Source organism: Rhinopithecus roxellana, chromosome 10 (assembly GCF_007565055.1).
Source record: "Rhinopithecus roxellana isolate Shanxi Qingling chromosome 10, ASM756505v1, whole genome shotgun sequence".
Taxonomy (NCBI): Eukaryota; Metazoa; Chordata; class Mammalia; order Primates; family Cercopithecidae; genus Rhinopithecus; species Rhinopithecus roxellana.
In genome coordinates this window covers 84,065,569-84,081,622 of record NC_044558.1, presented here as the reverse complement: position 1 = coordinate 84,081,622, position 16,054 = coordinate 84,065,569, and the positions used below count along the sequence as shown (strand labels likewise).

Sequence of the window (16,054 nt, the reverse complement as noted above, 5' to 3'; positions counted from 1 at the left end):
TTGGCCTCCCAAAGTGCTGTGATTACAGGCGTGAGCCACCGCACACGGCCAAGGCCTGCATCTTGACACAAGCTCATAAAACCGTGAGCCAGAACCACCCAGCTCAGTTGTTCTCGGATTCCTGAACCACAGAAACTGTGAGATAACGTTTGATGTTTTAAGCTGCTAAAAGTTTTCTTAAGCTCTGAAGTTTTAGAATAATTATGCAGCAATAAGCAACTAATGCAGGAATACTCCCAAATAACAGTCACTGTCTATATGGTTATAAGGAATTTTCCGAGACAAATGGTTCTATACATCCAATGCATTTCTGCAGGGTACAGATGAAGAAAAAGGTCATTGGCAGAGATGCACCTTGTGTTCAGCACTCATTCAGCCCAATCCTTTTTCCTGCTTTATGTTTCTCCATGACCGTTACACCTCCTAAATTATTCCCTCATTTGCTTTCCTGTCTCTTTTCCCACCACAATGTATACTCCATGAGAATGGGGACTTGGCTTTATGCACTGAAGTCCACCCACTACTACATAGAATCATGTCTTGCACATAAGAGAACTAATAGAATAACATAACTCCTTGCAAATCTTCTGTCTCCGTGAAGGTGCAACTACCCCCACTCAACTGCTATCACTCCTACCCCTTTTTAAGTATCTCAACTGAAAATCACTGAGGCTGGGCGCACTGGGTCACACCTGTAATCCCAGCACTTTGGGAGGCTGATGCAGGTGGATCACTTGAGGTCAGGAGTTTGAGACTAGCCTGGCCAACATGGCGAAACCCCTGTCTCTACTAAAAACATAAAAATTAGCTGGGCGTAATGGCAGGAGCCTGTAATCCCAGCTACTTGAAGGCTGATACAGGAGAATCGCTTGAACCCCAGAGGTGGAGGTTACGGTAAGCTGAGATCTCACCACTGCACTCCAGCCTGGGTGACAGAGTGAAACTCTTTCTCAAAAACAAAAAAAAAGAAAAAGAAAAGAAAAGAAAAACATTGAATCCTAAGCCAGCTGGGCATGGTGGCTCACACCCATATTTGCAACAATCTGGATCACTTGAGGCCAGGAGTTCAAGACCAGCCCGGGCAACACAGAGAGATCCCCCCACTGCCATCTCTACAAATTAAAAAAATTTTTTTTTAATTTTTAAAAATATCAGCCAGGTGCAGTGGCTCATGCCTGTAATCCTAGCACTTTGGGAGGCCAAGGTGGGCAGATCACGAGTTCAGGAGATCGAGACCATCCTGGCCAACATGGTGAAACTCCATCTCTACTAAAAACACAAAAAGTAGCTGGGCATGGTGGCGTGTGCCTATAATCCCAGCTACTCAGGAGGCTTAGGCAGGAGAATCACTTAACCAAGGAATCCGAGGTTGTAGTGAGTCGATATCATGCCACTGCACTCCAGCCTGGCGACAGAGCAAAACTCCGTCTAAAAAAAAAACACACAGGCCGGGCGCGGTGGCTCAAGCCTGTAATCCCAGCACTTTGGGAGGCCGAGACGGGCGGATCACAAAGTCTGGAGATCGAGACCATCCTGGCTAACACGGTGAAACCCCGTCTCTACTAAAAAATACACAAAACTAGCCGGGCGAGGTGGCGGGCGCCTGTAGTTCCAGCTACTCGGGAGGCTGAGGCAGGAGAATGGCGTGAACCTGAGAGGAGGAGCTTGTAGTGAGCTGAGATCCGGCCACTGCACTCCAGCCTGGGTGACAGAGCAAGACTCCATCTCAAAAAAACAGAAGAAAACAAAAAAAAACACACACACACACACAATTAGGCCAGGAGTAGTGGCACACCCCATCTGTAATCCCAGCACTTTGGGAGGCCAAGGTGGGTGGACCACTTGAGTCCAGGAGGTCAAGACCAGCCTGGGCAACATGGCAAAACCCCATATCTAACTAAATTAGCCAGGCATGGTGGTGTGTGCCTATGGTCTCAGCTGCTCAGGAGGCTGAAGGGAAGACTGCTTGAGCCTGGGAGGAAGAAGTTGCAGCGACCCACAAACGCGCCACTGCACTCCAGCCTGGGCAACAGAGAGAGACCCTGTCTTAGGAAAAAAAAAAAAAAAAAAAAAAGCCAGGTACACACCTATAGTCCTAGCTACTCAGGAGGCTGAGGTAGGAGGAGTCCTGGGAGTCTGAGGCTGCAGTAAGCTAGGATTATGCACTGCACTGCAGCCTGGGCAACAAAGCAAGACTGTGTCTCTAAACAACAAAAAACAAGTAAACAAAAAGATTCCTGGCCAGGCATGGTGGCTCATACCTGTAATCCCAGCACTTTGGGAAGCCAAGGCTGGTGGATCACCTGAGGTCAGGAGCTCGAGACCAGCCTGGCCAACATGGTGAAACCCCGTCTCTACTAAAAATACAAACATTAGCCACGTGTGGTGGTGCACGCCTGTAGTCCCAGCTACTCGGGAGGCTGAGGCAGGAGAACTGCTTGAACCCAGGAGGCGAAAGTTGCAGTGAGCTGAGATCGCACCACTGCACTCCAACCTGGGCAACACAGTGAGTCTCCATCCCCCCAAAAAAAAAAAAAAAAAATCGGCCAGGTGTGGTGGCTCACACCGGTAATCCCAGCACTTTGGGAGGCCAAGGCGGGCAGATCATCTGAGGTCAGGAGTTTGAGACCGGCCTGGCCAACATGGTGAAACCCTGACTCTACTGAAAATACAAAAATTAGCTGGGTGTGGTGGCAGACGCCTGTAATTCCAGCTACTTGGGAGGCTGAGGTAGGAGGATCGCTTGAACCCCAGAAGCAAGGCAGAGGTTGCAGTGAGCCGAGATTGTGCCACCGCACTCCAGCCTGAGTGACAGAGTGAGACTACCTCTAAAAATATATAAATAAATAAATAAATAAAATCCTAAGCCCATCACCAAAAGTCCTGGAGCCGGGTGGGGAAGCAGTTGTGTGTCTGTGTCACCTCTCTCTTCCCTACTGCAATGCTTCCCTGCTGACAGCCATCTCTACCCTTCAGGGCCTCCAGCATGAAAGCTCTGTGATTTCTAGAAACAATGTCATTTTAATTAAATTCCACGGAACTGTTCTATGATCCCGGAGGACTTCATCATGGTGGGATTTTTTACCCTGCTTATTAACTGAAATCAGTATTCTTTTCAGCAAAACAAATAGACTATTTCCAAGATGACAATTTCCTTCCTAACGAGGTTCAAATCCTCTAACCAGTTCCCATGGCCACTGATGGCCATCAAATAGATCCGTAGATCTATTTGCCACACAATTCAACCCCAAGACAAATGGTCCTAGAAAACTGGCAGTGTGTGCACAGTGACAGACAACCGTTAAAAAAAAAAACTGGGAGTGTGTGAGCCTCATTTTTTTTTTTTTTTGGTAATTAGATAGGATCCTAAATATATTAATAGAGCTTACTATTTAAAGGAATCTTTCAATAAACTGCAGAATATGCTGAGTATCTCAGGAAGGCAAGGTAGGCATTAATTATGAAATTGAAATCTATGTCACCCAACACAGTCTCTTTTGCATTCCTAAATCCATGTCTGGTTGGACCCTCATCCCCTCCCCTCTCCCTGCCCGTCACTCCCAATTCCACACCATGCCGTGGCCTCCTCATGTTCACGTGCCCCCACACCCTCCAATCCCCATAGCAACAGGAGGACCTGCAGAATGCAAACCTGAACACATTTCTCTCTGCTCAAAATCTTGGAGAGGATTCCAGCTGTTCTTACAGGAAATGCAGCCCCTCTGTTCTGCCTGGCCTACCCCGCACCCACCCTGCATTCACTGCCTCTGCTCCAGCCCCACTGGGCCTTCCTTCAACAGGTCCCCACCCTTCCCCACCATCCCAAGTCGACTACGCACAGCCAAGAAAGCCCTCCCAGTCTTCTTCAACTAAGTAACCCTACTCAGCCTTCAGACCCTAGCTCAAAACACCTTCCCCGACCACCTTGACTGGGTGAATCTCCTCTCCTAGCACCAGCTCTGGGGCACTGCGGGCCTCATCGCAGCTGCAAGTTCCCATCTGTTTCTGTGATTACTGGATTTACATCTGTCTCCCCCATACACTGTGTAGGCTCCAGGAGAGCAGGAACCTCTTCTGGTTTTCTCCCCACTGTAAACCCCAGTCCTCAGCACCAATCAGGAGCTCAAGACACAGGTGCTGAATGAATGAATCAATCAACCAATCAATGAACCATCAGCTCAATCCATCAATGAGCCATCATCTGCCTCCAACTAATAATCTCTGAGTCCCACAGCCTTTTCTCGGGGCCCTTTTCACTTCTCTCCCATCTCCTCTGTCATTTGTTTTTTTGCCTTTTTTTTTTTTGAAATGGAGTCTCGCTCTGTTGCCCAGGCTGGAGTGCAGTGGCGCGTTCTCGGCTCATTGCAAGCTCCACCTCCTGGGTTCACAACATTCTCCTGCCTCAGCCTCCCGAGTAGCTGGGACTACAGGTGCCCGCCACCACACCCGGCTAATTTTTTTTTTTTTAGTAGAGACAGGATTTCACCTTGTTAGCCAGGATGGTCTCAATCTCCTGACCTCATGATCCGCCCACCTTAGACTCTCAAAGTGCTGGGATTACAGGCGTGAGCCACCACTTCCAGCTTTTTGTCTTTTTTTTTTTTTTTTTGAGACGGAGTCTTGTTCTATCACCCAGACTAGAGTGCAGTGATGCCATCTTGGCTCACTGTAACCTCCACCTCCCAGGTTCAAGCAATTTTCCTGCCTCCTGCAGCTGGGACTACAGGCACCCACCACCACACCTGGCTAATTTTTTTTTCTGTAGAGATGGGGTTTCGCCATGTTGGCCAAGCTGGTCTCGAACTCCTGAGCCCAGGTGATTCGCCCCCTCTTGGCCTCACAAAATGCTGGGATTACAGATGTGAGCCACTGCACCTGGCCTCCTCTGTCATTTGAAGCTCAGGCAGAATGTCCCCTCTAAGAAGGGAATGTCCCCTCCAAGAAGGGGATGTCCCATGATGACACCAGCCAAATGGGATTCCTCTAGTCCCTGTTCCCCTCCCAGGACTGGAGCCGCACCTCAGGCCCCTCAGGCACAGCACGTTCTCCAGAGGGTAGGGGTTTGTCTTGTTCATCTTTTTACTTCCCCATCCCAGGAGCTCTGTCAATTTTGCTGCAACTGAATCCAAACAGAATAAAATTGAAAACAAGTCCTGCTCCCTCCCCACCTCGAGCCCAGTCTCTGCCTTTGATGCAGCCCAGATCCAAGGCATGGATGGAGCTTCAGCTTGAAGGGGAGGAAAAATGCCTACACAGTAATTAAAGAAAGAGAGAGAGAGAGCTTGAAAGCAAAACCTTGAGAAGCCCAAGGGCCAGCCTGCTGGCCTCCCTTACAAAGTCTGGCACGCAGTCTGCACTCACTATGCACTGAATTAAGGGCTGAGTGAATGAAAAGCTCACAGCCTTGAAGCTCCCGGGGACATTTCTGGCAGCAGGGCTGAGCAGAGAGATGCTAATGGATTCAGGCCGCCAGCCCCAACTCTTCGAGGAAGCCCAGAGCAATCGCCCTGCCTGGGACAGCTTGTGTCTCCTTCTCCTTCTTTTTTGTTTTTTTTTTTTTGAAACAGAGTCTCGCTCTGTCGCCCAAGCTGGAGTGCAATGGCTCGATCACTACAAGCTTCGCCTCCCACGTTCAAGAGATTCTCCTGCCTCAGCCTCCTGAGTAGCTGGAATTACAGGCTTGCGCCACCACACCCGGCCAATTTTTGTATTTTAAGTAGAGACGGGGTTTCACCATGTTGGTCAGGCTGGTCTCGAACTCCTGACCTTGTGATCCCCCGACTCAGCCTCCCAAAGTGCTGGGATTACAGGTGTGAGCCACCACACCTGGCCTCTTACCCCTGTCAGAGTTGGAAACAGAGCTGGAAGCCCCAAAGGTGACTTCCTCCTCCCAAAAGTTCTGTTACTCAACTCCTTGAACATGGAGGGGCTCAAAGATGCTACAGCCCATGTTAAATGATCAGTCTCAGGACTTGCTGGTCATGCCACATGTTGTGATGTCTTTGCTATTAAACCGTGGTTGGTCAGGCACCGTGACTCACGCCTGTACTCGGGAGGCTGAGGCAGAAGAATTGCTTGAACCCAGGAGGCGGAGGTTGCAGTAAGCTGAGATCGTGCCACTGCACCCCAGCCTGGGAGACAGAGCAAGACTCTGTCTCAGAAAGTAAATAAATAAACAAACAAACCATGGTTAACTTCTCCACCCAGCGCCAACCTCCTGCTCAGAGGGCACCATCTAAGGTGTGTCAGGTGAGTAGGTGGCCCCTGGACTATGTTTGGGAAAGGTTCTTTTGGGTACGAGCTCCAAGATCTCAACACCAAGGAAGAAAAGAACACCAAGTCTTTCCCCGTCGCTCACCAAAACCAAAGCATCCCATGTGGGCAGGTTCCCCAAAAATGCCCACTCCCAGGACACAGTCTCACGGAGGGAGTGCACAAAAGCATGCACAGTTGTGCCCTTGCGTACAGACACACACACCGATGCAGAGGTGTCTGTCATCACTCCTCCTCAGATCACAGATCCCCAGGGGAGCTGGTCCCAGAGCAGAGATCACAGCCCCTGCAGCCAACGGGCACACGCGCAGGAACCCGTCCCTCCTGTCCCAGCTGTGCCCCCACAGGCACAGTCCTTCAGTTCTGAACGGGAGCAGTCGTGATGTTCAAGCCTTCATTGATGGCCAGGAGCCTCCTTCCCACCTCCCCAAGCCTGGGGGTCACCCCTCCCAGCTCTGGCCACCAGCCAGGCGGTCTTACTTCTTCACTTTCGGATATTTCATCTCTGCAATGGCATTGGTGGCTTCTGTCTGCTTCTCCTTCAGATGCTGGGGCCACATGTTGTCCACCCAGTCCACCAGGTCTACCTGAAAGCCAGACCAGTGTCAGCACTGCATTTCTCCACTGCCGAGCCAGACACAAACACCCCTTCTCCCTGGGGAGCCCTTGGGCCCGCCAGTGTGAGCTCCATAGTCCCAACATGGGAGGAAAGAAGGGTAGGGATGACAGGACCCCCACTTTGTAGAAGAGAAAACTGAGTCTCTTCAACAGGAAATGAAAGAGTTGCTGGGGGTCAGACATGGTAGCTTATACCTCTAATCCAAGCGCATTGGGAGGCTAAGGTGAGAGGATCACTTGAACCCAGGAGTTCAAGGCCAGCCTGGGCAACACAGCAAGATCCCTGTCTCTACAAACCATGTTACCAACCTTAGTCACCCCTATGCCTGCCAAGCCCAGTCAGCCACACCCACATGAGCCTTTTTGCAAGGCACAGCCCAGGTGGCAGGGGGACAGGGAAGGAGATGAGGTAGAAGGTATTTGGGGAGGGTACCTGGGCCCCGGACCTACCACAGTCGGACGCTTGACCAAGTGCTCCAGCTTGGTGTGGCTGAACTCCAGGCTGATGACGTTGTACAGCTTGTCCCGCTGGGCCTCAGGTGTCTCGTAGTAACGCACAAACTGGGACATGCTCATCTCTGTGCCCTTCTGGGTGTTCACATCCATCACGTCCACAAGCCGCCGACTCCCTGGGGGCAGAAGCCACACGCTGGTTGTTCCTGCCAGCTTAAGGCTCCAGATCCTTCATGGGAGCCGCTCACTAAACAAAAGCTGTTCCTCCACGGTTCCCTACAGTCCTGACCCCTCTTCCTCGTCTGTTCGATTACCTCGCCCTGTCGGCTTTCCTTCCTGATCTGTCTCCCACTCACCCGCTTCCCTGCACTACCATGGCCTCCACGCCAGTCCACGATGACCTCAAAAGTTACCTAAAGGGGCCCGGGTGGCTGGGTGTGGTGGCTCAAGCTTGTAATCCCAGCACTTTGGGAGGCCGAGGCAGATGGATCACCTGAGGTCAGGAGTTTAAGACCAGGCAGGTCAACATGGTGAAACACTGTCTCTACTAAAACTCCGAAGACAGCCAGGCATGGTGGCTCATGCCTGTAATCCCAGCACTTTGGGAGGCCGAGGAGGGCGGATCACCTGAGGTCAGGAGTTCGAGACCAGAAAGGTCAACATAGTGAAACCATGTTTCTACTAAAAATACAAAAAAATAGCTGGGCATGGTGGCTCACGCCTATAGTCCCAGCTACTCGAGAAACTGAGGCAGGAGGTTTGTTTGAACCCAGGAGACAGAGGTTGCAGTGAGCTGAGATGGCGCCACTGCACTCCAGCCTGGGCGACAGAGCAAGACTGTCTTAAAAAAAGAAAAAAAAAAGAAGGACAGAAAGAAAAGGAAAGACATATATAAACAAACAAGAAAATCCTAAGAAGCCAGTGACCACATTTGTTCACAGCCACCTCAACAGGTTACATGTTAAACCAACCAAAGGCCACCATATGATGACAGCCCAAGGGCCAAATCCAGCCTACTACCTATCCTTGTGTTACCCAGAAGAATTTTTTCACTTTTTTTTTTCACTCTGTCACCCAGGCTGGAGTGTAGTGGCGTGATCTCGGCTCACTGCAACTTCTGCCTCCCGGATTTAGGCAAGTCTCATGCCTCAGCCTCCCAAGTAGCTGGGATTACAGGCATGTGCTACCATACCTGGCTAAGTTTTATATTTTTAGTAGAGATGGGGTTTCGCCATGTTGGTCGGGCTCGTCTTGAACTCCTGACCTCAAGTGATTCGCCCACCTCGGCCTCCCAAAGTGCTGGTATTCCAGGCATGAGCCACTGCAACTGGCCTAGATTTTGTTTTTCCATGCAAGAGCCATAAGTTTTGAGGGGTTTTCCATTTTTTTTAACAGAGGGAGAAAATCAAAAGGATACTATTTTGTGATATGAAAACTATATGAAACCCAAATTCTCAGATCCATTTACAAAGTTTTCCTGGTGCACGGCCACAGGCATTAGTTCACATATTGTAGAGGGCTGGCTCCGTGCTACAACGGCAGAGCTAAGTAGTTGCAACACAGACCAAATGGCCTGAAAACCCTTAAGTATTAACTCTCTGGCACTTAACAGAGAAAGTATGCTGGCCCTTGAACTAGACAGAACTCTCATGGAACTTAGATGTTGATATGGGTAATAGTCTCATCCCCTTCACTGAACCTGCCCTCTAACAGGCCCATGGTCAATATTTGTTGAATAAATAAACATAGCCTTTCATGTGGTCGGAACTGAAAAATGAAAGTAATCCTATGTAATCCCAGTACTTAGAAAAGCAGAGGTGGGACGATGGTGCTTGAGCCTGGGAGTTTGAGACCAGCCTGGGGAACATAGCAAGATTCCATTCTCTCTCTTTTTTTTTTTTTTTTTTTTTTTTTTTTTTGTGAGACAGGGTCTTGCTCTGTCACCCAGGCTGGAATGCAATGGTACGACTATGGCTCACTGCAGCCTCAACCTCCCTGGCTCAAGGGATCCTCCAGCCTCAGCCTCCCAAATAGCTGGGAGTACAGCGGGGCACCACCACATCCAACTAGGTTTTCATTTCTTGTAGAGACAGAGTTTTGGTTTTCTTTGTTTGGTTGGTTTTTGAGGCGAAGTCTCACTCTGTTGCCCAGGTTGGAGTATAGTGGCACGATCTCCTCTCACTGCAACCTCCGCCTGCTGGGTTCAAGTGATTCTCCTGCCTCAGCCGCCCTAGTAGCTGGAATGATTGGCATGCACCACCACACCCGGCTCATTTTTGTATTTTTTTTTTTTTTTTTTTTTTTGGAGACGGAGTCTCGCTCTGTCACCCGGGCTGGAGTGCAGTGGCCGGATCTCAGCTCATCGCAAGCTCCGCCTCCCGGGTTTATATGCCATTCTCCTGCTTCAGCCTCCCGAGTAGCTGGGACTACAGGTGCCCGCCACCTCGCCCAGCTAGTTTTTTGTTTTTTTTTTAGTAGAGACGGGGTTTCACCATGTTGGCCAGGTTGGTCTCGAACTCTTGATCTCAGGTGATCCCCCCGCCTCAGCCTCCCAAAGTGCTGGGATTATAGGCATGAGCGGGTTTCATTATGTTGCCGAGGCTGGGAGACCCCAATCTCCACAAAAAAGAAACAAAAACAGAAAGTAACTCCTGGGGCCGGGCGTGGTGGCTCAAGCCTGTAATCCCAGAACTTTGGGAGGCTGAGACGGGCGGATCACGAGGTCAGGAGATCGAGACCATCCTGGCTAACACGGTGAAACCCCGTGTCTACTAAAAAAAATACAAAAAACTACCCGGTTTGGTGGCCGGCGCCTCTAGAGGCTGAGGCAGGAGAATGACGTAAACCCGGGAGGCGGAGCTTGCAGTGAGCTGAGATCCGGCCACTGCACTCTAGCCTGGACGATAGAGCGAGACTCTGTCTCAAAAAAAAAAAAAAAAAGAAAAAGAAAAAAAGAAGGCCGGGCGTGGTGGCTCAAGCCTGTAATCCCAGCACTTTGGGAGGCCGAGACGGGCGGATCACAAGGTCAGGAGATCGAGACCATCCTGGCTAACATGGTGAAACCGCGTCTCTACTAAAAAATACAAAAAGCTAGCCGGGCGAGGTGGTGGGCGCCTGTAGTCCCAGCTACTCGGGAGGCTGAGGCAGGAGAATGGCGTAAACCCGGGAGGCGGAGCTTGCAGTGAGCTGAGATCTGGCCACTGCACTCCAACCTGGGCGACAGAGCTAGACTCCAACTCAAAAAAAAAAAAAGAAAGTAACTCCTTACGTTTGTAAGAGAACTTGGGTATTTCTATCTTTTGGGGTCAAGATCTAAATTTCACAGCAACCCTGGAAAAGCAAGGTGAGATAGTCTCTGTTGGCCGGGCGTGGTGGCTCACGCCTGTAATCCCAGCACTTTGGGAGGCCAAGGCGGGCAGATCAAAGTCTGGAGTTCAAGACCAGCCTGGCCAACATGGTGAAACCCCGTCTCTACTAAGAATACAAAAATTAGCCGGGCGTGGTGGCAGGTGCCTGTAGTTCCAGCTACTCAGGAGGCTGAGGTGGGAGAATCACTTGAACGTGGGAGGCGGAGGTTGCAGTGAGCCGAGATCACGCCATTGCACTCCAGTTTGGGCGACAGAGCGAGACTCCATTTCAAAAAAAAAAAAAAAAGGTCTCTGTTTTACAAATGGGGAGACCAAGGCCCACAGATAAAGCAACTGGCTCAAGCTCCCCAGAGCAGACTCTTTCTACCAATTACAACCATTACCATTTACTATGCGTGTCAGCACAGACGGGTTCTCTACATACGTTATCTTGGTTAGGTTCATCGTGGTCACAGCTCTGTGAAGCAGAACTTCAATTAAACCCATTTAATGGAGGAGAAGCTGAGGCTTGGACAACTAACTCGCCCAGGAATGCCCAAATGGTAAGCGGCAGCGCTGGGATTTGAATCCAATTCATTCTAATGCCCGGGTTCCTCTCCCATCCCCCAAATACTGAATCTTGATCACACGCTAAGGTTGAAAAATGACCCCAGACCTGGTCAAGTGTGGTAGCTCATGCCTGTACTCCCAGCACTTTTGGAGGCCAAGGTGGGTGGATCACCTGAGGTCAGGAGTTCAAGACCAACCTGGCCAACATGGCAAAACCCTATCTCTACTAAAAATACAAAAATTAGCCAGGTGTGGTGGCACATATCTGTAATCCCAGCTACTCGGGGCGGCTGAGGTAGGAGAATTGCTTGAACCCAGGAGATGGAGGTTGCAGTGAGCTGAGGTCGTGCCACTGCACTCCAGCCTGGGCGACAGGGTGAGACTCTGTCTTAATTTAAAAAAAAAAAAAAAACACAAGGTCAGGAGATCGAGACCATCCTGGCTAACATGGTGAAACCCCGTCTCTACTAAAAAATACAAAAAACTAGCCGGGCGAGGTGGCGGGCGCCTGTAGTCCCAGCTACTCGGGAGGCTGAGGCAGGAGAATGGCGTCAACCCGGGAGGTGGAGCTTGCAGTGAGCTGAGATCTGGCCACTGCACTCCAGCCTGGGCGACAGAGCTAGACTCCGTCTCAAAAAAAAAAAAAAAAAAAAAAAAAAAAAAAAGATTCTAGACCACACCAGTGGCCAGATCCCTCCTATGGACCCTGGGAAGCAGCGGATCCAGGGGAAAACAGTTTTTGTTTTGGCATCTGGAGTGCAGATCCACCAGGGGGCATCCCCGTTCTTCACTGGATATTCTGGCCTTGATCTTGGCAAGGCTAGCGCCTTCCTTACCCAGGTGCCTGGAATAGGTGGGTGCCACTCAGACTTTCCAGAAGGCCCACCTGGCAGAAACCCTCCTGATAGAACCCCGGTACCAGCTGGGCACAGTGGCTCACACCTGTAATCCCAGCACTTTGGGAGGCCGAGGCAGGTGGATCATGAGATCGAGACCATCCTGGCTAACACGGTGAAACCCCCATCTCTACTAAATATACAAAAAATTAGCCAGGCGTGGTGGCGGGCGCCTGTAGTCCTGAGTCTGACGCAGGAGAATGGCGTGAACCCGGGAGGCAGAGCTTGCAGTGATGGGCGATGGCGCCACTGCACTCCAGCCTGGGTGAGAGAGCAAGACTCTGTCTCAAAAGTGAAAAAAAAAAAAAAAAAAAAAGAACCCCGGTACCCTCCCTGCTCTCTGCCCAGCCTCCCACCTCCACCCACCTCTCCTCCCTAATCTTCCTCAAGGTCATGTCTGCAAAGCTCCCTGTGCAAAGGGGTCTGCTGGGCAGGTAGCAAACAGGATAAAAACCACTAAAATCACGACCCCAGAGTCCTGCAAGTCAGCACTGAAGGCCAAGCTCAGCTACCCCCACCCACACACTGTTAAAATCTAAAGGGTTCGGTTCCCAGCGGAGCCTCCAGCCTGTGCCTCGGGCTCTTGGCTTCTCTGGGAATCAGTTTCTTCATCTATAACATGGGGAAAAAGTAGCCAGCCCAGGAACTGTCCTGAGATATAACTGAGTTCATGCACTTCACATGCACGCGGAGCACCTACAGGTGGGTAGTGTTACCGAGTGGGTCAGTTTCATCTGTAACTACAGGTGGAGAATGTGACAAGCTGGGAAGTTTAGGAACTTGCCCAGCATCACAGCCAGTTAAATCGTTGCTGGCTAGTCCCAATGAATGGACTGCTTAGGACCCTACAACATATTCAAGATACAAATGGGTGCTGGGTTCTTCTGGGGAATGATGAAAAAGTTCTAAAACTGACTTTCATAATGGTTGCACAACTCTGTAAATATACTAAAAACAAGTGAATCATGGCCGGCCACGGTGGCTCACACCTGTAATCCCAACACTTTGGGAGACAGAGCTGGAAGGAGCACTTGGCCCTAGAAGTTTGAGACCAGCCTGGGTAATACAGTCACACCCCACCTCCACACACATACACACAAATTGGCCAAGCATCGTGACCCACACCAGTGGTCCCAGCTACTCCGAAGGCTGAAGTGGGAGGACTGCTTGAGCATCAGAGGTTGAGGCTGCAGTGAGCCATGATCGTGCCACTGCACTCCAGCTTGGACAACAAGAGCCAGACCCTGTCTCAAAAAAAAAAAAAAAAAGTGTGAGGAAAATGAATTGTATGGTCTGTGACTTATTTCTCAACAAAACTTTTTTACTTTTTTAAAATGGAGAGTCTCAGAGATGGCAAGTAATCTGGGAGTGTTTCCAAATAAATGTATGCCTTGTATATATCATGATACTTGCCCTTTGCAATATACTTTTTTTTTTTTTTTCTTTTTAAGAAAAATTCTTGCTCTTGTTCCCCAGGCTGGAGTGCGATGGCGTGATCTCGGCTCACTGCAACCTCTGCCTCCCGGGTTCAAGCAATTCTGCCTCAGCCCCCCGAGTGGCTGGGATTACAGGCACCTACGACCACACCCGGCTAACTTTTGTATTTTCAGTAGAGACGGGGTTTTACCATGTTGGCCAGGCTAGTCTAGAACTCCTGACCTCAGGTGATCCTCCTGCCTCAGCTTCCCCAAGTGCTGGAGTTACAGGTGTGAGCCACCACGTCAGGGCCTGTAACATACTTTAAGTAACAATTTTGCACTCTCATTTAATCCCAGGTATATATACCTATCTCACATGTACACAGATATTAATCCACAAGTTATTATTTTCAATCTCAGTCCAAATGTGGACCAAGAAAAACAAAAGAACATCTGGATCTGGGATTCATGTGGCACTCAAATATCTGATGAATGCAAGAGTAGGCAGGGTGTGGTGATTCACACCTGTAACCCCAACACTTTGGGAAGCCAGGGCAGGAGGATCACTTGAGCCCAGGAGTTCGAGACCAACCTGGACAACATGTCAAGATCCCATCTCTACAAAAAATTTAAAAATTAGCTGTGCATGTGGCAGACACCAGTAGTCCCAGCTACTTGGGAGGATCACTTGAGCCTGGAAGGCAGAGGCTACAGTGAGCAATGGCTGTGCCACTGCACTCCAGCCTAGGTGACAGAGTGAGACTGTCTTAAAAAATGAAAAATAGGCCAGGCTCAGAGGATCAAGCCTGTAATCCCAGCACTTTGGGAGGCCGAGACGGGCGGATCACGAGGTCAGGAGATCGAGACCATCCTGGCTAACACGGTGAAACCCCATCTCTACTAAAAAAATACAAAAAAAAAAAAAAAAAAAAAAACTAGCCAGGCGAGGTGGCGGGCGCCTGTAGTCCCAGCTACTCAGGAGGCTGAGGCAGGAGAATGGCATAAACCCGGGAGGCAGAGCTTGCAGTGAGCTGAGATACAGCCACTGCACTCCAGCCTGGGCGACAGAGCAAGACTCTGTCTCAAAAAATAAAATAAAATTAAATTAAATTAAGTTAAAAAATGAAAAATTGCTGGGCGCAGTGGCTCGTACCTGTAATCCCAGCACTTTGGGAGGCCGAGGCGGGCAGATCACGAGGTCAGGAGATCGAGACCATCCTGGCTAACCCAGTGAAACCCCATCTCTACTAAAAATACAAAAAATTAGCCGGGCGTGGTGGCGGGCGCCTGTAGTCCCAGCTACTCAGGAGTTTGAGACAGGAGAATGGTGTGAACCTGGGAGGCAGAGCTTGCAGTCAGCCGAGATCGTGCCACTGCACTCCAGCCTGGGTGACAGAGTGAGACTCTGTCTCAAAATAAATTAATTAATTAATTAAAATAAAAAATTTAGGCCGGGCGCGGTGGCTCAAGCCTGTAATCCCAGCACTTTGGGAGGCCAAGACGGGCGGATCACGAGGTCAGGAGATGGAGACCATCCTGGCTAAAACAGTGAAACCCCGTCTCTACTAAAAATACAAAAATCTATCCGGGCGTGGTGGCGGGCGCCTGTAGTCCCAGCTACTCGGGAGGCTGAGGCAGGAGAATGGCGTGAACCCGGGAGGCGGAGCTTGCAGTGAGCTGAGATCCGGCCACTGCACTCCAGCCCGGGCGACAGAGCAAGACTCCGTCTCAAAAAAAAAAAAAAAAAAAAAAAAATTTATAAAAAGATTAGATAGCAATCCTATTTTGTAAAAAAGGGATATCAATTTAAATAATGTTTAGTCATATCATTTAATTATGAGGATATAGTAATTTACAAAATTATACCTTAAGACGCTGAAAATGTTATTTTGCATGTGTCAAAGTATCAAAAAAGAAAGAATAACTAGCCTGGGGGAAATTTTTTGTTTTTCTTTTGAGACAGAGATCAGAGTGACGCAACTACAAGCCAAGGAGAACTAAGCACTGCCGGCCACCACTAGAAGCCAGAGAAGGCAAGGAAGGACCCGCCCCTAGGGACTTCAGGGGAAATGCAGCCCTACAGACACCTTAATTTTGGACTTACAGCCTGCAGAAGTGTGAGAGAATAAATTTCTGTGGTTTTAAGCCACTCACTTTGTGGTACTTTGTTATGGCAGCCTAGGAAACGAATCGAAGGGTTAGTGAGAGAATGACTGGGTATACCTATAGGGCTCCATAAATGTGACATATTTACACAGGGGAGGGCTGGCCCCTCCCCTTGCCTCCCTCCCAGAGCCTGGTACAAGCAGATCACAGGGCCAACACCTTCTATAACGAAATCACAGTTTATCTAGTAGCTTCACAAACAGAAAGGTGTCACCCCCGATGACTTCATACCGCTTCATTCTAAATACTGTATTTCTTGGTTACTTGTTTCTTGTCTTTCGGATCTGCTGCTCTGTGAGTGCCATGAGGGCAG

At 49.7% G+C, this 16,054-nt stretch overlaps 1 protein-coding gene across 9 annotated transcripts in view; it reads right to left on the bottom strand.

The window, feature by feature from the left end:
- KDM2B (lysine demethylase 2B) overlaps positions 1 to 16,054 on the bottom strand; it is a 159,031-nt gene that overhangs the window by 118,312 nt on the left and 24,665 nt on the right. For all 9 annotated transcript variants that reach the window (XM_030939005.1, XM_030938999.1, XM_030938998.1 and 6 more), the window contains 2 exons: positions 7,342 to 7,520; positions 6,754 to 6,860 (listed from right to left, as the gene is read on the bottom strand). In XM_030939005.1, the coding sequence (XP_030794865.1) occupies positions 6,754 to 6,860; positions 7,342 to 7,520 (286 nt within the window). The remainder of the gene's footprint in view (positions 1 to 6,753; positions 6,861 to 7,341; positions 7,521 to 16,054) is intronic.